Here is a 27,001-nt window from a genome sequence, read left to right as displayed (position 1 = left end):
TAGAGGCTTTACTTTGCATTAAAGGTCTGGATAAATAACTCTTTATATATTGTTTGGCAAATAAACACAAGAACATAGGCCAAAAACATGCAAATTCAATTAAGTGCAATACGTCTGTATGTAATAAACTAGTGGCAACAATAAGTTTTATCGGTTTATAGGTCAAAAATATTTTCCTTAAACATGCTTTTCAAAACGAATGAGATTTCAACCTTTAAGAGTTATCTAGGATTATGTAGTAACCTTTTTTCTCATGTATACTTATCAATATCACATAATAGTATACTTTATTCCCATCAGTATTGTAGTGTGGAAAATTTCTACCAAAGCTCAGACTTCACGAAACAATTTGAGCACCACCCTCATCTCTGCATCACAGGCTTTTACAGCTTCCCTGGCATTTTTCAGCTCTGAGGGCAGGCCAGGCCTGACAGAAACACACACCAAAACATCTCTGCGGCAGTCGTAGTTACCCACACAGCGATGCACTTGACCACGGATAAGACGGGGCAGTTCCTGCTCCTGTTGGACAAGAGGCAGAAATAAAGCTTAGTAAGATTGGAGATTAACACTGACACTAACATGATTACGCATACACTCACTTGTCAGTTCATTAGGTATATCTCACTGAAACACAATGCTGTCTAACACAACAATGAATCCTCTTTTCATGAAAAGAATATGGTTCAGGGTTTGTGCAAAATTTTTAAAGAATGATTTATTTTACTGCTTTTTGCTGCTAACAGGTTTACTTGTACAGTGATTATACAATCAAAATGCATCATAACCATTATACTGAATACTGATACTGATTACACATAGAATTAAATGAAACACTTTAACAGAGCAGAGTCTGAGCAAGTAAATATACACAAAGTGACAGTGTCAGTTGATGCTTCCAATAAATTCAGGACACATTCACAGGAATTTTCTCATGAAGAGGAGGTTTTTCTCTTACATTTTCATAGAAGACACACTGCACAGCCTCCTTTCCATCTCTCAGAAGGAAGTTCTTGGCTCCATGGCGACCAAGTGTGACTGCAGAGTCTAGAGTAGCTGAGGGAAGTGTACAACCTGTCAGGTTACTGGTGTTTTCAAAATAATGTAGACTGCATAGTAAAAACAGCAGTGTCTCTGAATCAACTTACCAAATATCTCAAATAAGTATGGGACTTTGTCTTTAAACTGACTCCAGTGTCTCATGCCATTAATAACTGCAGTCAGGATCCTCAGTGAATTCTCAATGGCTGGCTTCAATGGAGACATTTCCTGCTGAGAACAAATACAAACACCATCACTACCAATGTTAGGTAGAACTAATGGCCATTTTAAAAATATATGCAAACTATTGAATATTTCTACCTGAGTAGGAGTTGGCTGTGCAGTCTTAGTTTGATTTGACCTCCCCTTTCCTTCAAAAGTGGATTTTTGCGATTCAAAGCTGTTAGTAAAGTTCCAAGAGTTTCCTTGTGATTGCATTGTATGAGCAGAAGGCCTAATGGGCTGTGGGACAGGAGGAGGCAGAGGTCTAGACTGCTGAGAATAGTGATGTGTGGGAATGGGTAGCCTGTAAGATGACTGTTGACCCATCTGAGATAACCTGGAACTTGGTTTTGGCTTCCTTTGTGTATCCTCACTGCTGCCAAGAGCTGGATACTTGCACTGCGTGGAATTACCACTTGAGCAGGAATCCTGTTGTCTGACTGTGGGCTGTCCTATCTTAGAACTAAAACAAAAATAAATCTTTTATACACATATGTCGCACAGTTTTATTTTTCATACCGCATTCCTTTAATCTGCGCTTAGTTACACACACTCTCCCTGTTCATCAATAAATCCTGACTCACACAGCTTCTTTACTGCCTTAAAAAAAGACAGTGTCTCTTTTTTTGCATTATTAGCAACCTCTTCACTTTTTCTTAGGATATAAATAATATTATACATACAAAAATGTATAAATAATAATTTAATATGTATCTGACATTGCCATTTGAAAGATTTCCTCTTTTTTATTGTTAAAGTAAATCTAATAACAAATGTGTCCATCCACAGTCTTTATTACCAATCGAAGAAGAAACATACCACATGCTTCCAACTTTGTATGGATGGAACACTGGTGTGGAAGTTCTCCCTGTAGTGGCAGGTCCAGGAGCAGGTCTGTTGCTGCCGTACTGCTGAGACTGAGTAGACTGTGGCTTATCCTGTCTGTCCCACGGATGTCTTTGAGAAGCATCAGAAGAAGAGCTTGAGGACTGGTAACACTTATAGGTACCTGAGTAAAGGTAGATTTGCAAAAGAAGGAGAGTCTGTACTGTCTGAAGTTGGAGTTTGTAATTTTAAACAGTATGACATTAAAAACATTGAAAAGCAAGAAATTTATTATTTTAAAAAATGTACATGCCCTGTATAAGTCACTTTGCCAAGATTAAAAAAAATCAGATGGGAAAAACATCTAGAATATACCAAGATGTTTTAAAATATCATTAGTTGTTCAGTCGGAATTTGTACTTTTCTTTGGTTGCACTGCCACCCAGTGCCTATAATCTAGTAGAACCCTAGAGAGCTGAACTTAACGCTGGACCTGGCCTGCTGTTGTGTGTAGCTAAGATGACGTTTGCAGCGTAGTTATCGTTGAAAAAGAATTCATTTTCAGAAGGAGCAGATGTCAAGGGAACTCTGTTTCTTTTCTTCTGGATAAAGAGCGGAACAGAGAGGCCGCCTGGTGGGGATAACAGAGGAAACAAATATATGAACATATACATAACATGTATGAACATGTACTACTCATACACACACACACATATATATAAGCTATATATATATCAAACCTGCTTCTGGCCTGGCTGGCGGGTTTTGCTGTCTCTGCATTTTCTTTTATAGAAAGCAGCTCAAAGCTTGCAGTCTATACGTAGACAGACATGGTAAATGACAAATATTCTGGTTAGTTTTGGAAAAACAAACAAACAAACGTTGCGTTAATATTGCTTAGCTAAGACTGCTTATGGATTTGTTGTCTATTTAGTTTAATATTAGCTGTGCACCAAAGCTAGCGTTAGCTAATTACACAAAAAGCTAAAAATAAGAAAAAGTTTTAGACTGCGTTTTTTTGCCGGTATGGCTACTCTAACATTATAGCTGTAATGTAACCTTACTGCTTTTTTAGGTCTGTACTGAAGAAATTTCTTTTCTACGAAGAATGTTATACTTGAGCTATGTGTTAATAAAAGTTAGCAAACGTCAAAATATTGTTTCCCGTTCAGCACCTCGGAAAGCGACACGCGCAAAATTATGCAGGTCTGATGAATGACGCCTTCACGCTCCCGTAGTAAGCTCGGAGGTCCAATTCACAATACATATTGAAAGAATCAAATGAATCTAGTGAAAATAACTAGAGTTTCTCACTAACGTTCCTTATTGTGATGCATTTTCAAAACTGTGCATCATAACTATGAATTATTTTACAGTTAAATACAAATCATATTTAACATAATTATAAGCCAACTGGCCTTTCACTCAATATCTTTTCCAGGTGTGGCTGCATGGCTGTGCCCATCTACACTTGACTCTTCATAGTGATTCAGAGGACAAACTAAAGTAAATGGAAATAAGATAATCATGCTGTGTTGACACTATTAGGAAAAGACAGGGGCAAGGTTACAGAACTGCTAGCTCTGCCCTTTGTTTTGCACAAAGTCTGAGGCTAATCTCACTCTCACTGGGTCTGATATCCTCGCTGAGAGTTCAGTTGGCTTCTTATTTTTCTGGGTAGGTAAATCCACAGCAACGGCAGAAAAAAATGGCCAAGAGTCTCTATTACAACCTCGGCCACTGAGAAACGATGGATCAGCAGCTAATTTTCTTTGGTTGATTAGAATTAATTTCAGGTGAAAATCTAAGATCACAACTTTAAATGCACATTGCTGTCCTCTTAATATTCTTTTTTTTCTGAAGTCCAAAACAAAAGTCACAGTTACATATGACATATGACTGATGAAGCACATTTTTTTTTGTATAGTCTAAGTCTCCCAATAAAAGGTAGATTTGCAAATACACACCCACAGTCCCCCAATGTTTATGTTCGGCCACATGAACAAGGCAGTAAAGACTCAAGAAGCTAAAGCCCCTGCCATCTTTCCAAATTAATCAAAAGTGCCCCTCACAGCTTTAATTTGTAAATTATTATATAGAGATCAATAAAACAAAATTCATTTGCATTTAAGTGAACATGCACAAAAACAGTGCGTCACACAAAACCGCACGAATGCTATCTGCTATCAAACACCTTTAATTCAAGTTACCATGAAGCCATGAAGTCACTTTGCATTAGGTTTTGCTTCAGCCTGTAGTGACTTATGGTTAAGACGATACCCCAAGAGTTTTGCATAATAATCATCATAAAAATACCATAATACCTTTTCACAGAAATATTTCCACTGTTACATTAAACCTACGATTAGATATCTCAGTGCTGACAGCTGCTCTTTTTATAACTCTGAGCCTCAAACACCAAGAACAACTCTGCATGTCACAGGTTATGAAAAAAAAAACACTATGTGATGGGCTAATATAACTTAATATATTATCATTAAAGCCCATTGCTTATACATGTTTTGAGTGAATATTTATATTTTCGCCTGAACAAGCAGTGATTAGCTTCTGAGAACAAATGTGTAACATTAACACTTAAGATTTAATTACGGGATCCCGTTCAAATATCATCACCTTATTGACATTAGGGTGTTAATATTTCCAGGTAAGAACCCGAATCTCTCACGTGTGTCTAAGTGCAGTACTATTACTCTGTCAATTCCCAAGCTGAAAGAGCAAACGTACACGTCTCGTAAAACACAATCTCGGTTTTTCTCTTATCTTCTGGAACTTTCACTGCTCTATATATCGTGTCTCAGAGTGCACTTGTGTGTGAAATCTAAATCTGTGACGTTGAATACGGATTTTATACATCCCTAACTGGCAACCAGCGTGTTGTTCAGAGGGAGGAGTTAGTTCACAGTAGTTTCTGGAAGGAACCTCATGCTTGTACCATGGACAAAGTAAGTATCCTGCAACTCGTAGCATTTTTTAATATTATTTTCAATTCTCATAGCATACATTTGAGCACTGTGCATTTTATTACGTTATTTTAATTTTAAGCCTCGTTAGTCTTAACAATTTCGAGGTTAGTCGTAACGTTTGTGTAGTTAGCCACCTTTTTATACACGGGCACCTTAGCTTATGTCAGAGAGCTAGCTAGTTAGCCTGGTGACAAACCGGTAGTAAAGTTCAGTATGCTGTAGCCTTTTGAATGATGCTGTCTGACTAGGCTTAATAATATGACCAAATGGAATATATTTTAACAATGCTAGTGTGTAATTTTGTTAGTCAGCTAAAGTTATAACTACAGAAAGTGCAGGAAATTTAGCTAACGTGAGGGTCATTTGTATGCTCATGATACAGGCAAATTTATGATGGCAACTTAAGCTAACTTAAAGGACATGGTTAAGTTAGTTAGCGTTAGTTCTCTCATTGTCCTTTTGGAACTTCTGTTTGCATTTGCGACACTTTTAAGACCACAGTATATGACATCATAGTCCACAAAATATTACCATAACCATAGCGTTACTTGACGTTAAATTTGTCAACTTGCTTTGTCAATACATTATTGCAGTAATGTTACCATGAAAGTTTTCCAGCAGTTGCCCTTGTACATTGCAAGATATAACAAAGCAGCTTGCTCATCTTTAGCAAATCACTGGCAAAACACCTCTTGTAAGAAACGTTACTCAGATTAGCAAATCACATTTTCGGTTAGCAGCTAACATTGACGTTAGCTCACTGTGTGAAGGCTGATATTGATAAGTTGGTTGGCAAAGTCGTAAGTTAACGACGTTTTTCAAAATGTTCCATCACACCGACAGCCTAAACTGCGGCAGGCAGCAAGTAACACATGCTGTAGGAATATTTTTGGATCGGCTTCAGTCCTCGGTAACTTAGCCTGCTCAGACCGGAGGATCATTCTAGATGCACACGCCGCCGCTGTCATGCCTACAGCCCTGTTTTATCGACAACTGCCCTGTTCTCTGGCTTGTTCTGCACTTTGACAATTAAAGTATTTGTAGCGATTCATACATTTAAAGAAAGTAATTATGTTTTTACTGGATATTTTGTCATGGCTGGACCAGAATTCATAAGTTATCAGGCAACGACTACGACCCAACGAGTATTTTTCGTAGTCATTACCTGAAGATTATTTATTACATATTTAAAAACAGACAAAGCAGATAAAGTCATTCGAGTTGTTTGTTTAGTCCCATTGTGTCACAGCGGTTACCTCAGAATTATCCAGTAAATTCTAACTCAGTTACTTGATACTTGTGAGATCTCTAATGAATGAAGGACAGTTAGATGTACATACACTTTTACATGCACTATATCTTCATCAAAACCACAGAGTATTCAGTTTACTTCTTTTACCAGAATTTTCTTATTAAAATTGTACTAAACTTGTAATAGCCTATGGTTTACAGAATGTTTTTTTTTAAGTTATCTTAGTTTTTTATGTATTTATTTTATTTATTTTTTGTTATGTGTACATTTCTTGGTACTAAACAAAATGTTTTTTTTCTGATACCCAAATGACCATGTTTATAGTACAAAATTAGACTTTTGCAATAAAAATATCAGTCCTTTTTTAAGGGAGTGATAGATTTGCACTTTTTGCTGTGATGGGTAGTGGCACCTTAGGTAATTTTCTTTACATGCTAATTATCTTCCACTTGTTTATGTGCTTTAATGAAGAGTTGCTTATTGTTTCTGTGGATGACTGGTGCACCTGTCTGAGTTGAACAGCTGAGTGGACGTCTTTAATTTTTCATTTCAGCTTGTAGCAGCTGCAAATGGTGTCTTTTCCTAAGCTAGATATATATTAAGGATTGTGTGGGGAGGAGTGTGTGGGGAGGGGGTGCGTGTGCGCAGGTGCGTGCTTTTGTTTGAGAGTAGTTGTGAATTTAGAGTAAGAGAGATGTACTACTGAGAATCTGTTTTTGAGCTTCATTGATTGTATCTTCCTGGCTCATAGGCAACCGCATTGAAAGACCAGGGCAACAAGGCTCTAAGTGCCGGAAATATAGATGAGGCGATACGTTGCTACACTGAAGCATTGGCTCTTGATCCTTCCAGCCATGTTCTGTTCAGTAATCGCTCTGCAGCTTATGCCAAGAAAGGCAACTATGAGAATGCTCTCCAGGATGCCTGTCAAACCATCAAGATAAAGCCTGACTGGGGCAAGGTAAGTTGACTGTTATTTGGCCACCACTCTATTGACAACATGAGGAGTATGTAATGCTGAAAAAGCTTTAATCTTTTGTTCAACCAGGGCTACTCCCGCAAAGCTACAGCATTGGAATTTCTTGGGCGACTGGAGGATGCGAAAGCAACTTATCAAGAGGGACTCAGACTGGAGCCAAATAATCAGCAGCTGAAAGAGGGTTTACAGAACATTGAGTCGCGACTTGCAGGTAGATACTCTTTGGGGTACTATGATTTGAAAATGTAGTTATTGAATTGTATGATATATGGACATTAGATTACATTATTGCTAACCTCGATTTTGCACAGTATGTTTACATGCAGTTTTATTTACATAAAATTTAATACAATCACTATTTTAGGCAGTCAGGCTCCCTCTGTCCTCTTGTCTTGTCCCTGTCTCTAAAGCTGGGCTGATTTGTGTTGAAACTGTTTATCTTTGCAAGATAATTGTCGTCTTTGTGGATAGTTCGTTTTTCTCTACCATATAAAGCTAAGGTTGCTCTGTTTATAAAACACGGGTCGCTGCCATAATTTTTTGTCTGAAGAATGCGCAACAATTTCCATTTCCACAGGATTTGCTTAATGAGGATCTTGCTGTTCAGCAACTCATATTACAAGTAAAACAGTATAGTGCTTGTATCACTACTCGGTATCGGCAAATACTCAAATGTAAGAACTTGTACTTCAACTCAGTCTAGGAAAAAGTAGTATTGGGACTTGCCTAAAATAAAGTCTTAGTATTTTTTCTGAAAGCTGAATGACCATTAAAAAGGGAATATCAGAGTGAAGCCGTAACAGTGAACTTTTTATGTGCTACCAAAAAAATTGTCTATTTCCTCCCTCACCCTTCATCACTCATCACAAAAATTGATCAACAACAGTAAATTTTGTAAAAGCCCACTCATTTTTCCACCCTACTTAGGAGGCTTTGGAGTTGGTTGTCAACAAAATTTAAGCAAAATGTTATTGTGAGTAACATAGGTAGCCCACTTGGTATTGGGACTTGAAGGTTAGTCAGACACAAGGCCAGAAATATGCATTACACAGGAGAGAAAGTGAATTGAATACAGTGAATTAAGTTTTTATTTTTTTTGCTCTGGATTAGTACAGAGTAGGTATTCTGAGTGATTTATTTTTATTTTATTTTTTTGTGGTCATGTATATAACACTAATAAACACTGTTTTTTGCTAAACCAGAGAAGTCAATGATGAACCCCTTCGCCATGGCCAACTTGTATCAGAAATTGGAGAATGATCCTCGAACCCGTGAGCTCTTGTCAGATCCCAGCTACAGAGAACTGCTGGAGCAGCTCAGGAACAAACCATCAGAGCTTGGCACGTATGTGCACTTTTATTAAGTTGCTAAATTATTTCTGTGCTAGAGTATAATAATTTCTTGATGCTGGAATGGGAAACAAAAATAATATGGTCAGCGGTAGTTGCAGTACAGGATTGCATAGTATGTCCTCACATATTATTATATCTAAATATATTTCCATATATTTGTTTGCTATTGTGAGATACAATTTTCAGTGTTGTCATTCAGTCATACATTATTGAAAAATCCAAAAGCTAAATGATTGCATAAATCTGCATCAAAAATCCCTTTGGTATTTGGAAAGTGTGCCTTAGGTCTGACTATTAAAATTACAATTTTTTTTGTTTTTCAGGAAGCTGCAAGATCCCAGAGTAATGACCACGTTGTCTGTGCTACTGGGACTGAACCTTTCTGAAATGGAAGAAGAGGAGGAGCCCACTCCTTCTCCTCCCCCCAAGCCCAAAGAGACTCAGCCACCTCCTCCCAAAGAGGAAGACCTTCCAGAAAACAAGAGAATGGTAAATCAGTTCATCAAACTAAGTTTTTATTATAGGTATTTTGCCTCTTCTAAAGGATCATTCTAAATTTTACTAATCCTCAAATTTTAATTTCTTTACAGGCATTGAAGGAAAAAGAACTTGGAAATGCTGCATATAAGAATAAGGACTTTCAGATGGCACTGAAACATTATGAAGAAGCAATCAAACATGACCCAACTAACATGACTTACATTTCAAATCAAGCAGGTACATATTGTCACACATTTGACAATATGTCACAACATTTGAGAAAACACACACATTTGAGAAAATGCACACATTTGAGAAAACGCACTCTCAACATTGGCAAAATAATGCATGATGCAGAATTTCTCAAACAGAATACATTTGATGTCTATTTTTGAATATAAAAATCTCCCTAACCAGACTTTGTGAGGGTAAAACAGAAGTTTCAACAGTATTGGACCTATCCCAAATTAATTCTCTGCTTGTATGAAAAAATGTGATCAGATTTGTAAATTTAAACTTGATTAGGGTTTTTATTTTAAAGTCCTTTAAAATAGGAAAGTCACTGTAATATTCAGTCTTTAACTTTATTGACAAAACTTTGGCTTAGTTGACATGACAAGCAACTTCATTTCTACTTTTTTGTTTAACTTTCAGCTGTGTATTTTGAAATGAAAGATTTTGAGAAGTGCCGAGAACTGTGTGAGAAGGCAATTGAAGTTGGCAGAGAAAACCGTGAAGACTACAGACAAATTGCAAAGTGAGTTATTTAAGATTGCATAATCACAATATTATTAATAATGATAATTTTAAAATCTTTGCTGAAGTGAATTTATACTTTCTCTTCCCACACAAGCTAGAGGTATCTTAAGCATTTGACAAGTGAAACTTCCCTGTGGTGTACTAGAACCACTAGATGGCAGGGCTGCTCTGTTAAATTTCACTACAGAGTGGCCAGCAGTGAAATGGGGTATTACGATTCAATATTTAGCATTTTTGTGTAGTATAGTTATAAAGGCATGTCAAAGTCACGGCCGGGCTACAAATCCAGGCTACAGTTTCTCTGTTTTCTAGTTAGCTGCTTAATTTCTTTATAGTGAAAACATTTATATATACATAAACATATTTTTGAAACCATATTTTTATGTTTTTACCCAAATATAGCATGCACATCCTTGAAGCCAGTGATATTCTATATTTTTGTTTTCCTCCCTAGATTTTATAGACATTTTATAAAGAGACACTAAAAAGTGAAGGTTGTCAGAGGTTGGCATAGAGATGTCATCATTATCTATACCAATTTTGATACCTCAACAAAAAAAATAAAACAATCAAATGAAGACTTTTCAACATGAACACTTTTATTTATTAATGTAGCAAATACTGTTTTTTTTTTTTTGTTTGTTTTTTTAATGGCAGCCGTAGCATTTTTACTGCAGTGCCAGAAAAATCAAAAAAGAAAAACAAACAAATGCAAATAAGTAGCTGAGGTGTAAGGCTCATAATGTGAAAAAACAACTAGGACAACTCAGTTATTGGATATAGCTAAAGTAAACCACACTGGCTACTGCACATACCTACAACAGCCACTATGGTACTTTCGAAACCTTTGGAACAATAAACCACAAGTACTGTCCTACTTTTCATAATTTTGCCATCGACTGGTATCTCATAACCTCTGTACCGTAGGCACTTCATTTTAAAGAAATACTGTGGTCACATTGTTTTGTTTTGAGGAAGAAACACATCACACAGTTCAACAGTTTTGCTGAACAATGGAGATCTATGACTTGGACAAATAAGATGAAAATCAGGTTTTGGAGTTAAAGTAAAGTCATAATATGTGATTTTATTTTTTTTATATAAGAATCAGTTTATATATTAAAAAAATCTTCATTTTCTTCTACCCTTTTTATAGGGCCTTGGCTAGGATTGGCAACTCCTACTTCAAGCAGGAAAAATACAAAGAAGCAGTTCAGTATTTTAACAAGAGTTTAACAGAGCACCGTACTCCGGATGTCTTGAAGAAGTGTCAAGAGGTGCAGTAATATTCTCAATGTCAATTGCAATACTAGTTTACCCAAACTTTTTACTAATCAGCTTTTTTTTAAGTTCTATTAGACCTGTATCTGGACAGCTAAGGTGAAAGTATACATGTCACTTGTACCTAACAATGTACTTATTTCTGCAGGCAGAGAAGATATTGAAGGAGCAAGAAAAACTAGCCTACATAAACCCAGAATTAGCCCTGGAGGAGAAGAACAAGGGAAATTCTTTTTTCCAGAAAGGTGCGTGCAATAGTGCTTGTGCTTCTTGCTTGCTAATAAATGTCTTTTATATTTTAAAAAGCTTATATTTTCCTTTCCACAGGAGATTACCCCTTAGCCATGAAACATTACACAGAGGCCATCAAGAGAAACCCCAATGATGCCAAACTCTTCAGTAACAGAGCTGCCTGCTACACAAAGCTGTTGGAGTTTCAGCTTGCCCTGAAGGTAGAATTCGCTCTTACCAGGCATGTTTGTGCATTAATGTCTAAATTGACAGTTTTTAAATGTATGTTTATTATTTGTCAGGATTGTGAAGAATGCATCAAACTTGAGCCAGCCTTCAGTAAGTAGGATATGTTTGCTGTATTATGTATCAACTAAGTTATTAAATTTAGATTTATGACAGTTATTGTTTTAGTTTTTTAAGCTAATTTAATATGTCTAACCATAGTAAAAGGCTACACACGCAAAGGAGCTGCTTTGGAGGCCATGAAAGATTATTCTAAAGCTATGGATGCATACCAGAAGGCTCTGGAGCTGGACTCTTCCTCAAAAGTAATTTCAGGTTTCCACACAATTTAGAAAAGTCTGGAAAATACGCATTTTTGAATACTTTGTGTTAATGATGTATAAAGATTTGTCCATATTTGTTGAGTAGTGGTTAATTGATGCATTTTTTTCCTCATTACCTTTTCCACCATCAGGAGGCCACAGAAGGCATGCAGCGCTGTGTGGTTAATCAGGCTATGAGGAATGACAGCCCCGAGGAAGTCAAGAAAAGGGCCATGTCTGATCCAGAGGTGCAGCAGATCATGTCTGATCCCGCTATGCGCATGATCCTTGAGCAAATGCAGAAGGACCCACAGGCGCTTAGCGAGTATGTTTGGTTTTTAACTTTTGTGTCAGTTTCATTCGCATGTAGACCGTTTTTTTCTTTGAGGTGCAGTGATCCACAGAAATGCTTGAATTTAATATTTATTGTTTTATTTTTTTTGTTTTATTTTTCCAGCCACTTAAAAAATCCAGTTATTGCTCAGAAGATTCAAAAACTCATTGATGTTGGACTGATAGCCATTCGTTGATGAGAGACAGGAGCCAGATGTATGAAGAAACTACAAAGACCACAATGGAACAACATGCAGATCCCACCAAAATATTACATCTTCTGTTTTCTTGCCTTCATGTTATGTTGTCCTGTTTCTCAGACATTGTGCGTACGTTATGTTTTTTCCACAACTTTTTACATTGTATCTAAAAAGAAAAAAAAAAAGAGAGAAAAGAAAAAAAATGTTGTAATTTGGAAAACTTCAGGGCTTCAGAAATCTTTCTATGACATAGAATTGGTTCATGTGTACAAATACTTTAATCCATCTTAAAATAAATATCAATACAATTCACCAGCATGCTCAGTGTTTTAAGGGGAAGTCCACCCTAAAGCAGTTCACATATTCCATATCGAAACAAATGTAGAGGCATTTCTGCACTTAAATTTAACTTTGAAAAGTAGTTTGAAAACAGTAATTGTCACTGTTAATAAGTCATGGCTTCTTTCAGGCCTGACTAAACAAGGTGCTTTAAACTTTTAATTTGAGGTGTCAAGTACTTTTTTCTCAGTGCTTCCACACTTTGATCTTCTCCAACACATCAGGTGCAAAGCTGTGTCTGTCCTTTCCACTTGCCTACTCACATACAGGGTGTAAATCCTTGTGGTTATATTATGTAGTAATTATCCCAAATGTTTGTAAGTTATATTCAAGCCATGGTGTCTTCAGCGATTTCACCAATTTTCAGCTTTCTTCCTATAGATTTATTTTATGGTGAAAATGTACATTAATGCTTTTAAACTTACCCCTAACTTCCCCTTTATTTAAATATTTCTCTGCTTCTAACTGAAAAACTCCTCCGGATGATGTCATCCGGAGGAGTTTTTCATCATTAGGATTTCAGATGATGTCCTATGAATATCTGGAAAAGGAGATCAACCATGATTACAACCTCGATAGTATGTGCAACAAGATGACATAATCTAAATTGAAGGTTCCTCCAAGTGATGTCATCTGGAGCTATTTAGCTTCAAGTAGGGAAATATTTTAATATAGGGAAGTCGATGGGACGTTTAATGGCATTCATCTACATGTACTACCCAAATTAGATCCAAAAGAAAGTTAAATATCAGTGAAGGCATCCTTTAATATTTGTCTACAGCTCATGCCGGGAAAGCATTTGAGCGTTTCCCTAATTATGGGCAAGAGAGGATAAGACCAAACAAGGGGACTTGAAGAATACAACCTTTGTTGATTTTATCAATGATAAGCAATTAACAGTCACATTTGGGTGTTGTCTTTTTTTTTTCTTCTATCCCTTTTGACAATAAAAATATTCAGTCAATGCTTGTGGCAGGTGAAATATTAGCAAGACTGTTGCAAAAAGCCGCAGGAAGAAGTTTGACTGTAAAGCAGGGCTCTGAGCAAGGGCGTATTTATGTGACCCAGTTAAACAGGCCATCAGTTAAGGTTGATAAAGTCTAAAGTAGATTCTTATGGCAGACCTCAAATTTTGCCTTCTTAAGTCTAAAACTAATGCTAAATACTGTAACTTTCCTGTTCTCCACATTTCAAGATAATTGGAATTATGTGAGTTTGAAGGGTGGATTAACCTTTTCAAACTAGCATCAGTTGGTTGAATATTTATAGTCATAATAATCTCACTTCATGATGGACCATGGCGGAAGAAATTATCCTACCACAGCAGCAGACTGCTTTCAGAGAAGAAATATACAAATGTTAATATTGGTCTAGGCCATTATGGCACAAGTAGCTTCAGAAACCTCAAAGTAAAGACAAAAGTCATATCTTTGAGCTATGATTTCCTATAGGGACTCTCATATTTTAGAAATTGGTTGTTTGTATCACTATTTGTTTTAATATTTTCACAATACTTGACAAATGTGGGATGCTCATTTGATGTAATAGAAATTTCCCCATCAAATGTAATGTATTAATGAAAATCAACTGTACTATGAAATATACAGTATCAGAATGTATTTTAAAGATTGGTGGCTTTTTTTGTTGCAGACCAACCATGTTGATAATGATGCAGAAGCAGAACTTTTTTATTTTTTAATATAGTGTGGTCTTGGTTAATGTGAATTTAACACCTTTCTTTACACGCACAAGTAAAAGTGTGAGGACAAATACGTTTGTGTAAGTAAGTTGTACTATTTTACTACAAGTTTAGTGGTACTAGTTTATTACTTAGCTTATTACTAATGTTTATATACTTAAGTCAAGTATAAAATGGCATCTTAAAGGTAATGTTAATAGGCACAAATAGACCTACATTTTCTCAGGCATTTCGTCACCCTTTTTTCTTTAAGATTTTGTTTTTTTATAGCAAATAAATATAACGTAATGTCTAGATTATCATGTTTGAAAACCCCGGGTGTTGGCAAAACGCGCTCCACCCACGCTGAGTGTTCACGTGACTGACCGTCGCCCAGGTTGTGTCGAAAGCATCCTGGCGTTAGCAGTTAGTTAGCCGCTGACATAAAATACAAAGTGAGGTAGAAATATTTTCATCATGGGCGAATCATTAAATCGACTGTAGTGGAGACAAAGAAGACAAGGGACTACCCAAACTGGCACTTCCCATCATGGTCTGCTAGCTGATATCTTTAAGGGCCAGTCAACATAGCGAACTTAACATTAGCATTAGCCACTGTTAAAACTTTGACGGGCATCAGCAACAAATCGCAAGCTAACGTTAGCTGCCTGTTCTCAAATGGACTATTATCGTTCCAGCTAGCTAAGCCAAGTAAAATGTCTAGTTATTGTAGCTATTAGGTTATTAACTAGCGTTGTAAATGTTTTCAAATTGACTTAACAGTTAACGCGTTAGGCTATCGACCATTTATCTAAAACTATGCTTATCGTTATTCCTGAGTAACGCCTGCCAGCTTTTGAAAATGAATAATGACTAACATCAAGGCGACACAGCTAATGTTAGCGGTAGCCATTTAAAACAGTCGGTTACATTACAACTGTGACATTAACGCTACTTAGAATCAGCATTGATGATCTTTCTCTGAGATAAATGTGAAACAAAGCAGACAACAGTCAGGGGACAGCTGGGATCTGAATAGCTTCACGTCTGTGCTTTGATTAATTTCACCCAATCACATGAGATAAATAATGCAAAAAAACATGTTGTCAAACGCGTGGGGATTAACGTTAGGGCAGCAGTATTGTAGTGAAATCACAACTGCTCGGTCCTTTCGATAATCCTTGTATTTGTCACAATGCAGCTACAATAGATTATTCATACTGATCAGCCCTTAGTGTGATATCTTATAAATTTGGCTCTGCAGTTCATCGCATATAGTTTGTATAGCGCATAGTGTACTTCTCTTGAAGTTATGCCTGGAAACGCATCTGACAGTAGTGATGACTCCGATGGCAAAGCAAATGAAACGGCCTGTACAGTCAAACATCAAATCACCAATGGTAAGTCACTTGTCCTTTTAGTTATTACAGCAAGTTATACTAAGTTAAATGCTACATTGCAAAACCAGATAAATAGAAAGCAGTGTGCACTATAATTATTCCCATCTCGTAAATAATTTGTTATTTCTCATTTTTCAAGCTTTATGTAAGAGATGGTAATTAAACTGCTAGGATTTTAGTAATGTTTTATTGGCTGCATAAATTGTTAGTTATTGTCTTGCCAGGTATTTCTTTGTTTTTCTGTATAGAAATGGAGTGGGTCCAGTCGAATACATTTGAATCTGTTTCCATCATGATTCAGTAGAATACGACACAATTTTAAAATATAGCATACAAATTTATTTAACACACAAAGTAGGAATATGCAAATCAAACAAACAAAAATTAATAATCTTTATTTAATCTTAAATATTTGAAGTTTGTACTTGTGCACTGGTTTTCAGCGAATGGGTTGCACTGCCTCCTATATACACCCAAGTAATTTGGTAGAGATGATATTAAGCACCTGTGGTGCCAAGCTTTAAGAGCATGTTGATTAAGCCCTATAAGTTTTACTTAAAATAATCCACAAATTCACTTAAGACAGAGAACCACTCCTTTATATTTCTGAAGTAAAATGAAAAGTTTAGGTTAGTTGCAAATCTGGTTACAAATTAATATGTGGCCTTAGCTTGAATTATGTCTGTGTCTGAAGTGTACTTAAATCACATACTCTGTTTGTGTTTGTGTTATTGTCTTTCTGTCACTAGCTAACTTAACGGGTCACACTGAGAGGGTTGGTATGGAGAACTTTGAGCTCCTCAAAGTCTTGGGCACTGGAGGTGTGTCTCTACAAAAAGCATGAAATATATGAAATATAAATGCAGTTATTAGACAAGAAGAAATTTGCCATTGTGGGGTATTTAAAACTCACAGTATATCTTCTCCCGCCATAAATGTTTTGATGACTTGTTTGTTTGTTTAGCTGGTAAATTGATATTGAAGAAATATTTTGGTGAAACATTTTCTTACATTAATTTCTAGGAATATTTACATCAGATCATACTCTGTGGATACTGTATCTGTTATTAGATCTCATCCATACTGAATAACTGTTAGTAATCAGAGGCTCTTTTTATCAATTGAAGAACACCTGAATTAATTTGGTTTATGCAGTTTCAGTTTGGCGTATATTCAATTGATTTACAGAAGCAAATCTTTTTTTGTACCTGTTCACCTTATGGTCATGGTTTGCAAATTAATTAAAGCACAATAAGTGTTTCTTTGTTTACTGGTATCCGTTTGACTTGGATACTGACATAACCCAAGGAAATATTTGTTTTTCTTTGTGTAGCTTATGGAAAAGTGTTTTTGGTCAGGAAGAACAGTGGTCATGATGCAGGCCAGCTGTATGCTATGAAGGTGAGAACTTCTATTGAAATATAAAACAAAATTAGGATTACAAAACAGTTTAAACGTCAAAGAAAGGAAAGCTTTTAAAATGTTCTATGTAAATTATTAATTAATTATAGTTTTATTCTAAATGTATTAATTCACAGAGGGTTTGGAAAACAAATTTTTGAACAATTTTTTTTAGAAGATTTGTAATTTCTAACTAAAATAAAATGAAGGTTGTTTCAAATACTGTCCTAGGTGTTAAAGAAAGCAGCTATCGTTCAAAAGGCAAAGACAACAGAGCATACCCGCACTGAGAGGCAGGTGCTCGAGCACATTCGCCAGTCTCCCTTCCTGGTCACGCTGCACTATGCCTTTCAGACACACAGCAAACTACACCTAATTCTGGGTCAGTGGTGAGACACTAGAACCAAATATGTACAACTCTTGCCTTTAGTTTTCAAAAGGTTTGATATTGTGGTTGGTGTGTCTATAACTGTACTGTATGTCTGTTGAACTCTTGCAAAAACAATTTGTTTAATTTCTTTATTATTTAAACTCTCTGTGTATTTGTCTGTTTGTATGAGTACAGACTATGTGAGTGGAGGGGAGATGTTCACTCACCTGTACCAGCGGGATCACTTTCCTGAGGACGCTGTGCGGATTTATATTGGGGAAATAATCTTGGCTTTGGAGCACCTGCACAAGGTACTAGTCCTTGTGGTGTAGTATTGCTTTTTGGACATTGTGGAGGAAGAATAGTAAAGCTCACAGGGACACTGCACTAACATGACAGTATAAAGTTGTAGTCAATGTTTCCACTAGCAGTTGCCTAGTTACATACATTTTGCCACCACATGCACATGATTGTCCCAGTAAGGTTTTGTTTCTGGTCACCTGACAAATAAAAGCCTTATATATGGTAACATTTTTGATCCAGTTTGGTTGCCACCAACTTCTTAACTTTGTCTGCTGCTGGGTAGGAACTTTCTGCATTAAATAGCCTCTTGCACATCAATGTTGCTTAGTAGTTACCTAATGTGCCTAATGTTTCACAACAAACTGAAGCTGTACATTTTGTACTAAACTCAGCATGTGCGCTGTAGCAAAGGAGGGTAGAATTAGCACATTATAATTTATTTATTTATTAATTTTTTTTTGAGTCTGTCCCTTGGTATATTATGGCCCTCAACAGGTGAACTACATTCACAGTGCACTATTAAATAAACAACAGTTTTCACATTGGAAATATTTATGTAAATAATTGATTCTTGCAGATTGTTTAAAATTTAAAAAATTGTTTAGGATTCAGGTTTTGTTTTGTGGTCGTGTTTTTCTGTGCTTGCTGCAGTGGTTAACATGGGTTACCTATATGTCTTTTGTCTAACAAAAAAGTAGGCTAAATTGTTCAAGCTTGATGGAGATGGGAAAACATGAAAAGGAACCCCACCTGGGAAAATATGGAATTTGGAAAAACAATTATAAATACATAAAAGGTTTTTCTGTGGCTCAGAACAAGAACTGCTAATTCACAAGCCAGCATTTCTGTACTGAACTAATATTGCAGCAGTGCTGCTCTACCATGGCAATGCTTTTTGGATTCTTGACAGGAATTCAAAAGACTTCCTTAGCTACTTACCAATGGCAAGTGGAGGAAAATCTGACAAGATGACACCCTTGCCTCCCAACAGTTGACACGCCATGACTTCTCATTCTCTCATTCTCATTCTAGCTGCTTTGGATAGCATGATATAACCCTTTGTTGAGCAATACTCTTTTGTCTTAAGGCGGGTTAAGGGTTGCCCTTCAGTTTTTTTGCTGTTGGGGCAGCTGTTTACTTTACAATGTGTTTTTGGAACAGCTTGGGATTGTGTATCGAGACCTCAAGTTGGAAAACATTCTTCTGGACAGTGATGGGCATGTGGTTTTGACAGATTTTGGGCTCAGCAAAGAATTTTTGGAAAAAGAGGTTGGTGAACACAGTAAAAAAAAAAAAAAAAATCTTGTGTTGTGTGTTATCTGTTATTATAGTCATCAATATCGTGGTTATATAAGATTTTTCTATATCTGTCCCATAACCTATTTACAGAAAGAAAGGACCTACTCTTTTTGTGGCACCATAGAGTACATGGCACCTGAGATCATCAGAGGGAAGGTCGGCCATGGCAAGGTAAATATATGACTGCAAGGCTGCTCTATTCTAATTGTGTTCACTAACCACTATCATGACCGATGACCTACATTGGACTGCCAGCATAGATACACGCTCTGTATCTCTGTGCTTATTATGTTCTCTTTCCTTTGCACAGTGTTTTTTACCATGTCTCCTACTTCAGTCTGTAGATTGGTGGAGCCTTGGGATCCTGATGTTTGAGCTGCTGACCGGAGCATCTCCTTTTACTTTGGAGGGAGAGAGAAACTCCCAGAGCGAGGTGTCAAAGTGAGTGCTGCTGATTCCCTCTCTCTAAAGTATATATCGAAACCTTCATTAATTTTCCAATTTATCATAACCAATTACCAATTTATTTAATTTTTTTTTACTAATATGCTGCAAATTTAACCTTAATGATTCACTGAACAGCACTGTACAGCACTGTATGAGCAAACCTTGTTCTTTTGACCAGTCAACAATTCATTTATTTCTGCTACATTAGTACATTTTCTAGAGTTTGAATTTATTATAATTTTATAATGACACCTGCCTAAAGCGCTGGGCAGAGCGTAATGAACCAAAGCAGATTGTAGCAGAGCAGAGATGTCAGGGATTGTGCAGAAAAGAACGGATTGATGTTTGGTTTTCATACTACCCCTGACATATTAACTTGCATTCAGAAAATTAGTCAAGTGATTGTTCATACCACAGTGAAAATTTTATAGACTAATTCTCATTCTCTTTCATGTCTCTGCCCTCAGACGTATTTTGCGCTGTGATCCACCATTTCCCTCCATGATTGGACCCACTGCCCAGGACCTTTTGAGGAAGTTGTTAGTGAAAGATCCCCATAAGAGGCTTGGCTCTGGACCACGAGGGGCTGAAGACATCAAGGCACATTCTTTCTTCAAGGTCCTACTTCCCTCAATTGCAGTTTACTTACATATGTCTTGTCTCCTGCCAACTCTTTTCATTTATGTATAATTTCTCTAATCTACTTTTTATTTTCTAACAGTCACTAAACTGGGCTGACTTAGCACAGAAGAAGGTGCTAAGTCCATTCAAGCCAGAGCTGAAGAGTGATGTTGATGTGGGTAACTTTGCTGAAGAGTTTACTGGCATGGATCCGGTCTATTCTCCTGCGAGCACACCTCCAAGCACAGATCGTCTGTTCCAAGTTAGTCTTTACTGTCTTTGGACTGTCTTTGGAGTGATATGATAAAGTAGATTTTAGTTCAGTATTAAATCTGATTCTGTTTGTCGTGATGTGTTTTCTCAGTCAAAGCAGACAGCTCAAAGTTTTTTTCTTTCTTTTTAGGGTTACTCTTTTATTGCTCCATCTATCCTATTCAATAAAAACGTGGTCATGGGAGACTTTTTAGAATGTCAGATTGGTGCTGATCGACCAGGGGCAGCCTCTGTCCAACGTAGTGCAATGTTAGAGGTACAGATTTTTTTTTTCTCTTTTTTTGTGATTTGTGCTTTATTTTTTTGTCCTTTTCTGTTTTTTGTTTTTCTGGTAGCTGTTTAATCTTGCAATAGTTTGCATGATGGCCTTGTCTAACTTACAGTGTCTCTTGTCATGATTGGAAGCCCTTTAGACTTTACAGATGCAAAAACATTGTTTCTAAAAAGACTCAGCTTTCTTTGTTTATCAGGACAAACAAGAAGGATAAGAGGAAGAGAAACCAGAGAATTTAACCTAGATTTATAACCATAATCGGTTACATTATTTCAAAGAATGTTTGATAGAAGAAGTATCACAATCATCAAAATGCTATTTAAAATACTTTGCTGTGAAGTCTCAATAAAATTCCTGGCATGTTCTGTTTTTATTGATATTTGAAGGGCTATCATGTTTCGCAACACTGCGGAGTGCTGTCTAGTGCTATATAGGATATTTAACAGGTGAATGCTACTCACATGAATTTCTTCTGTTTAGGAATCACCATTTTTTCAGAACTATGAACTGTATCTTCATGAGCCACCCCTAGGTGAGGGTAGTTTCTCTGTATGCAGGAAATGCAGACACAAGCAAAGTGACCACGAGTATGCAGTCAAGATTGTTAGTCGCAGGTGAGTGAAGATGTGATGCAACGATAGCTTTGTGTTTATGTGCTTGACTGTGTTTTAGTGTATATCTATATCATCTGGTTGGATAAGCCAAAGAATATCCTCATTACACTGTGTCTACACAGAAAGCATTTAGCTGTGTTTTTTCATCATTTTCCTGAATTTACACACATAACCGTAGTGATAGTGTAATTGTCTCTAAATGCTTCTAAAAAGCAGGTGACTTGTACTCTGTACTGGTGCCATCTTTGTAAACACACACATCACCCAAGCTGATAGGGTTGCTCTGTTAAGTCGCTGCTCTCACTACAATTACTATGTAGACATGGTGTTAATGTTTTGTATTTTTTTTTTTTTTGGATTGAGTTAGAATGGAGGCAAACACTCAGAGAGAGATTGCTGCTTTGAGGCAGTGTGAAGCTCACCCCAACATTGTTAAGCTGCATGAAGTATATACTGATCAGGTAAGAGAGAGCGTGAACTCTCATGTACTTTCAAGAAGGCAGTGTTGGATGTTGGATGCTTTATATAGCAGAAGAATTGTGACGTAAACCCGTGTTTGTGCATCACTTTCTTTGTCAGTACCACACATATTTAGTGATGGAGCTTCTGCGAGGTGGGGAGTTGCTGGAAAGGATCAAGAAGAAGAAACTCTTTGGTGAAGCAGAAGCAAGTCAGCTGTTGCAGAGCCTGGTCTCAGCTGTCAGGTTCATGCATGAGGCAGGAGTAGTGCACAGAGACCTTAAACCAGAGGTGGGCTGTGACCTAAAGACCTATGACTGTGACTAATTCCTTATAATGTATAGAATCTTCAACATAAAATTGTTTCATTGTGTGCCAGATATGCAGGCTGAGGCAGAGTCTTTTGTCTGCATGTAAAGCTGGCTTTATGAAATAAAAAACAAAAACTCCCAACACTATTACAGTTAATTCTACTTTATAACATATAAAAATTTTAAATACAGTTAAAATGTAATGTAAAGCATGTTTGAGACGTTTTGCAGAAAACCATGGTGTGTGAAATTATTAGGCCCAGAAAAGTTGTGAGGAAGAGAATTGTAAAATATAAATTACTGTTTGAATTTTTTTTCAGTACTTGTACCTGTGCACCCCCTTGATGTCTTTCTAAACTAAACTAGCTGAATACTGGTGAGACCAATGTGTGTGCATAATAGTGTGGCTACTTTGCAGCATTGTGTTCACATTATTTAATTGACGTAAACACTGTGGATAACAGTGCATAATGTGTCTGTGCTGTTGTGGAGCCCTTTTCAAAATGCAGGCTGCAGATTTATCACAAATATCCTGCTGTTGTCAGATGGCTGTGGGATTTAATTAACTCATGGAGAAGCTTCCATATACTATAAAGCAGCTGTGAATGACAGATAGTGGTGGAAATCAGCCGTTAACTTTTAGTTCTGCACAGTGTTTTACTGAGATGGCAGGCTTAATTACACATACTTTTACTTTGATGCTTATGTAAATTAATTTATTTGTAGGATGGTTTGATTGAAACAGTTGTTCTACATTATTCCACAATTCCTGAACATTTCTTATTAACTGCTGTGAATGGCCCTGAGAGACTCAGGGAGGTTGAATGTTGGTCAGATGAGGGACGGGAAAATTCCTCTCGTGTGAAGTCTAATTTTGAGCAAAACATCAATATTTTGCTGTGCCTCATTTGAACGTGTTATTGCTTACCCTCTGTTTTTGCTGTGCTGGGTGCAGGAATATCATACAAAAAGGTAAAGCGCATATCAAGGTCAGAACTGTATCATCTTTCAGTATTTAGTATTATGAACTAGTCACATTTAGAAGATTTTATTTCTCTCAAGAAAATTAAACTCTATATGAAAAAGGTAAAATAAAAAAAAACAAAATGGTGATCATGGGTTTTGTTTATCTATTTTACAGAATGTGCTGTTTGCAGATGAGGGGGATGACTCCATGTTGAAAGTAATAGATTTTGGATTTGCCCGTCTGTGCCCTGCAGGCAGCGCACCCCTGCAGACCCCCTGCTTCACGCTGCAGTACGCTGCACCTGAACTTTTTGAAAGTGCAGGGTATGACAAAGCCTGTGACCTGTGGAGTCTTGGGGTTATCCTGGTAATTTCACCTTAGAACTGTTTGTTTCTTTACATCTGTCTAGTTAGATGAAGTACTAATTACGTGTGTTTTCATCAGTACACCATGCTGTCAGGCCAGGTGCCATTTCAGAGTGAGCAGCTTGGGATGACCTCATCATATGCTGCTGATATTATGCAAAAGATAAAAGAAGGAGATTTCTCATTGGATGGGGAGGCCTGGAAGGGTGTATCAGAGGATGCCAAAGAGCTTGTCAAAGGTTTGGGATATGATTTAGTTACTATGTAACTAACAGCAGTAAGCACTTTATTAGGTCTTTCTCTGCCCTGTCTGAGATTACTTTCTCGAACTACTGATTTAGCAATGTTTACAAGTGAGTTGGTTTTGTGTGCGCCCCCAATAATTGTTTGTGTTCGTGACCATCTTATCTCCCTTCCATCTATCGTTTAAGGGCTTCTAACAGTGGATCCAGAGATGCGTCTCAAACTAACTGATCTGAAAGAGAACAGCTGGCTACAGGGTGGAGCATCCATGTCTACCACCCCTTTGTGCACTCCAGATGTGCTAGAGTCCAGTGGTCCTACTGTTCGCACCTATGTCAATGCTACGTACAAGGTAATGGTATTGTTTACAAGATTCCTCAAAGCTTGTAAAATAAATGTGAAGTTCACGTCCTTATTGTGCCTTAATTTCCTCCCTCACCAGGCTTTCAACCGTGGTAAGAGAGAGGGCTTCTTCCTGAAAAGTGTCGACAATGCTCCTCTTGCAAAACGACGAAAGCTGAAAATGACGAGTACAGGTGTAGAGACCCGATGGAGTTCATCCTCTTCCTCCTCCTCTTCTTCCACTTCCTCATCTGCTTCTGCAACAGCCTCCAAAGCACAGCCAAAGCAAACTGTCACCCCAAAGCAGAGTTAGCCTAAATGGCCAGGGGCAGGACGTAGGTACATAAAGGGGTATGTGCCTATTCTGGCATCACAAAGTCCTCCAGAGGTGATACGGTCCAGCCTAAGCCTGGTTAGTGTTAGTCTTGTTGTCAGTACAATGTTGAATTCCACTTTTTAACAGTAAAAAATCAGCGTTCATCGTGTGACACTCTGCCCAAAACCGCAACTGTATTTTCCTTGAGTGGAAGAAATGGGAAGATGATAGATTTTTTTATTTTGGCTTTTTTAAGATATACAGTAATCTGTGGCCTTCACTTATCACAACATGGTGACTTTACACACTAAAAAATAACACATTTGCCTATTTTCACTGTGGCTAAGAAACAGTGCCTGGCTATGTAGGGATAAAGGGAAAAGGAGCCATAAATGAGCAGAAGCCATATATACAGTGACGCATATTAGTTAAAGCATTTGCACAAAGCAAACACACATAATTTCCAGTAATTTGAAGACTTAATCCTTTGATTGTATGTAGGTGTAGGCATATAGTGATTGGGAGAATAGCAAAGGTTTGCCACATGTAGGCACTTTGTTTAATAGAAACAGTGGTTTTAAATATTTTTTTCCACAATTTAGGTTACGAATCTAGCTGCGTGCACTATTTGCAGAGAATGTAAATCATAATATTGTCAAAACATGAAATTGTGGCAGGACTGAGTGCAGAGGGACTTGTTAGTGGTGTGTGTATTGTCCAAGATTGTATAGGATGAAAAATGCTGTTTTTGAAATCTTCTCTATGTAGTGCAGGATGAACTGAGTTTATTTTAGGCCCAAATGCCACTGTCTTTGCAGTGAAGTCACACATCCGCCACACAACTCTGCAGAACCCACTGGACGCAGCATATTTGATAGATGGCTTTGAATATTCTTTTTGATAATCAGTTTGATTTGAAATGGTCACTCTACTAATCAAGTGTCCAACAGTAGCACCTGAAAAAAGAAGTCACACAAGCAGCCATGATATCCAGTGTGATGTTCTTGTCATACTTGCTGTAAATTACTGGCATTGTGCTATTCTAAAAATGTCTAGCATGCTAATGTGTTGTGATTGTCAATGTTAAGGGTGTTCTTTATTTTGGTGTATCGGCCTCACTGAGGAAACGTCAGCCAGAATGACTTTTATGCTACCAAGTGCCACTTGAGTGTTTGCACGTTGATTGGAGTAAAATTCGTTTAGGTGATTTTGAGTGCACATCGCCTTGGGCTTGTGAATTTTAAAAAGCTCCATATGTGTCAACCACAAGTACAATCTGATTTAATACAATGAGATCATTTTGGCCCATGATGAAGCTGAGCTTGTTTTCACCTATTTTACAATCCCCATTTGTCTTTTTACAGAGGTGGTTTTGAAACATTGTATAGCTTTGCAATTTAAATGATGCTACAGACACTTAATCATGACTTTAAAATGGCTCTTTGGAGACTATCCTGAGAGCTCTTTTGTGTAAATATTCATCCTTGATAAAGAGCAAAAAAAAAAGATGTTTGTAATGATTTAAATTTGACAAATGTTTTAATGGTATATTAGTCTCCTTATGTAATTATGGTTCTTTTTTACTTTCCTTCTTTTTACATGTTGCACACTCAGTTGATCAATTAAACACATTTCAGCTTTAAAGGGGCTTTTACTTATATTTATTACATGTAATTGATTTTAATGCTGTTGTAATGGGATTATGATAATGTAGCTCTTGTTCTGTACCAGCAGCATTGTGTGTGTGTGTGTGTGCGCGTGTGTGAGTGAGAGAGAGAGTGTATGACTATTAAAGGGAGATTGGTTTTAGTGATATTTCTGTACCAGATGAAGCATTATTGCTTGTTACTGTATTATTTTCTTGTTGTTTGCCACCTTTGTCTGACTAAAAGTAACTTGTTGTTTGTGTTTGAAAATTGAATTTTTACTTAAGGAACTGTGCTTTTATTCTGTGTTTTTTTTAAATGTAGTAAATGATATTTTTCTCTTTTGTCTTTTGAGTATTACCATTTACTGAGATGCACTGTCATTGATGTTGTAACTTGGAATTTATCTTCTGCACCAGATTTTTTGGATTGGTGCAAAATAAACATTATCTTTAATTAAATTGGTGTGTTTTCATTGAGTGATTGTGAAGATTGGTAACTGTAACATAAGGAAGAAAAGGTTCTAAATATTCAATGATTAATAACACTCCTTCTAAAATGACATACAGTACATTATATCCCATAGCAGGTGGTCCCCTCTGCCTTTAAAAGTTATTATATGCTAGGGTCCTCAATAGAAATCCACCCAAAATGCTCAAATCCTAAGAATGTGTAAAACCAGTCGTGGAATATAACAATACATTTCTCAAGTACTGTATTTAAAAGTACATATGTAAGTATTTTCTTTTCATGCCAGTTGATTCTTCTTTACAATAGAACCGAGAGGGAAGTATTATTGTTTTTGCCACACATATAAAGCTTTGCTGATTTTCTTTTTAATAACAG

The 27,001-nt window shown here is 36.9% G+C and overlaps 3 protein-coding genes across 3 annotated transcripts; 2 read left to right on the top strand and 1 right to left on the bottom strand.

Moving 5' to 3' along the window:
* Positions 1–30: 30 nt before the first annotated feature.
* LOC137109293 (spermatogenesis-associated protein 22) lies at positions 31–2,868 on the bottom strand. Its single transcript, XM_067494910.1, has 7 exons — positions 2,829–2,868; positions 2,582–2,719; positions 2,083–2,272; positions 1,363–1,726; positions 1,149–1,272; positions 959–1,056; positions 31–522 (listed from the first exon to the last, which is right to left on the bottom strand). The coding sequence occupies exons 1-7, from the start codon at positions 2,866–2,868 to the stop codon at positions 331–333; spliced, it is 1,146 nt and encodes a 381-aa protein (XP_067351011.1). The 3' UTR covers positions 31–330.
* A 2,045-nt stretch (positions 2,869–4,913) lies between these two features.
* Positions 4,914–14,445, top strand: stip1 (stress-induced phosphoprotein 1). The gene is made up of 14 exons (XM_067494129.1): positions 4,914–5,051; positions 7,076–7,285; positions 7,373–7,514; positions 8,506–8,647; positions 8,979–9,144; positions 9,246–9,372; positions 9,790–9,892; positions 11,051–11,171; positions 11,324–11,420; positions 11,503–11,627; positions 11,709–11,745; positions 11,854–11,957; positions 12,107–12,279; positions 12,412–14,445. Exons 1-14 carry the CDS (start codon positions 5,043–5,045, stop codon positions 12,482–12,484), a joined length of 1,629 nt encoding a protein of 542 aa, XP_067350230.1. The 5' UTR covers positions 4,914–5,042; the 3' UTR covers positions 12,485–14,445.
* A 435-nt stretch (positions 14,446–14,880) lies between these two features.
* On the top strand, positions 14,881–26,616 carry rps6ka4 (ribosomal protein S6 kinase, polypeptide 4). Its single transcript, XM_067494128.1, has 18 exons — positions 14,881–15,904; positions 16,654–16,725; positions 17,238–17,305; positions 17,537–17,687; positions 17,871–17,986; positions 19,140–19,247; positions 19,368–19,448; positions 19,615–19,718; positions 20,192–20,342; positions 20,446–20,607; positions 20,749–20,874; positions 21,373–21,506; positions 21,874–21,967; positions 22,086–22,256; positions 23,418–23,609; positions 23,688–23,847; positions 24,040–24,203; positions 24,294–26,616. Exons 1-18 carry the CDS (start codon positions 15,817–15,819, stop codon positions 24,504–24,506), a joined length of 2,355 nt encoding a protein of 784 aa, XP_067350229.1. The 5' UTR covers positions 14,881–15,816; the 3' UTR covers positions 24,507–26,616.
* Positions 26,617–27,001: the final 385 nt, after the last annotated feature.

The sequence above is a fragment of the Channa argus genome, chromosome 24 (genome assembly GCF_033026475.1).
Source record: "Channa argus isolate prfri chromosome 24, Channa argus male v1.0, whole genome shotgun sequence".
In the NCBI taxonomy this organism is placed as follows: Eukaryota; Metazoa; Chordata; class Actinopteri; order Anabantiformes; family Channidae; genus Channa; species Channa argus.
Note: the sequence above shows the minus strand (reverse complement) of the source record. Positions and strands in the feature narration are given on the sequence as shown.

Bases quoted from the DNA above. Each gene is read 5' to 3' on its own strand.
- LOC137109293 (XM_067494910.1), bottom strand. From the start codon at position 2,868: ATGCAGAGACAGCAAAACCCGCCAGCCAGGCCAGAAGCAG. The intron at 2,273-2,581 runs GTCCAGCGTTAA...ACCTTTACTCAG, and splicing joins TACACACAACAGCAGGCCAG to GTACCTATAAGTGTTACCAG. The intron at 1,273-1,362 runs GTAGAAATATTC...ATTTGTTCTCAG, and splicing joins CACAGCCAACTCCTACTCAG to CAGGAAATGTCTCCATTGAA.
- stip1 (XM_067494129.1), top strand. The intron at 8,648-8,978 runs GTATGTGCACTT...TTTGTTTTTCAG, and splicing joins AAACCATCAGAGCTTGGCAC to GAAGCTGCAAGATCCCAGAG. The intron at 9,373-9,789 runs GTACATATTGTC...TTTAACTTTCAG, and splicing joins TTACATTTCAAATCAAGCAG to CTGTGTATTTTGAAATGAAA.
- rps6ka4 (XM_067494128.1), top strand. From the start codon at position 15,817: ATGCCTGGAAACGCATCTGACAGTAGTGATGACTCCGATGGCAAAGCA. The intron at 19,449-19,614 runs GTAAATATATGA...CTCCTACTTCAG, and splicing joins GGAAGGTCGGCCATGGCAAG to TCTGTAGATTGGTGGAGCCT. The intron at 23,848-24,039 runs GTTTGGGATATG...CTATCGTTTAAG, and splicing joins TGCCAAAGAGCTTGTCAAAG to GGCTTCTAACAGTGGATCCA.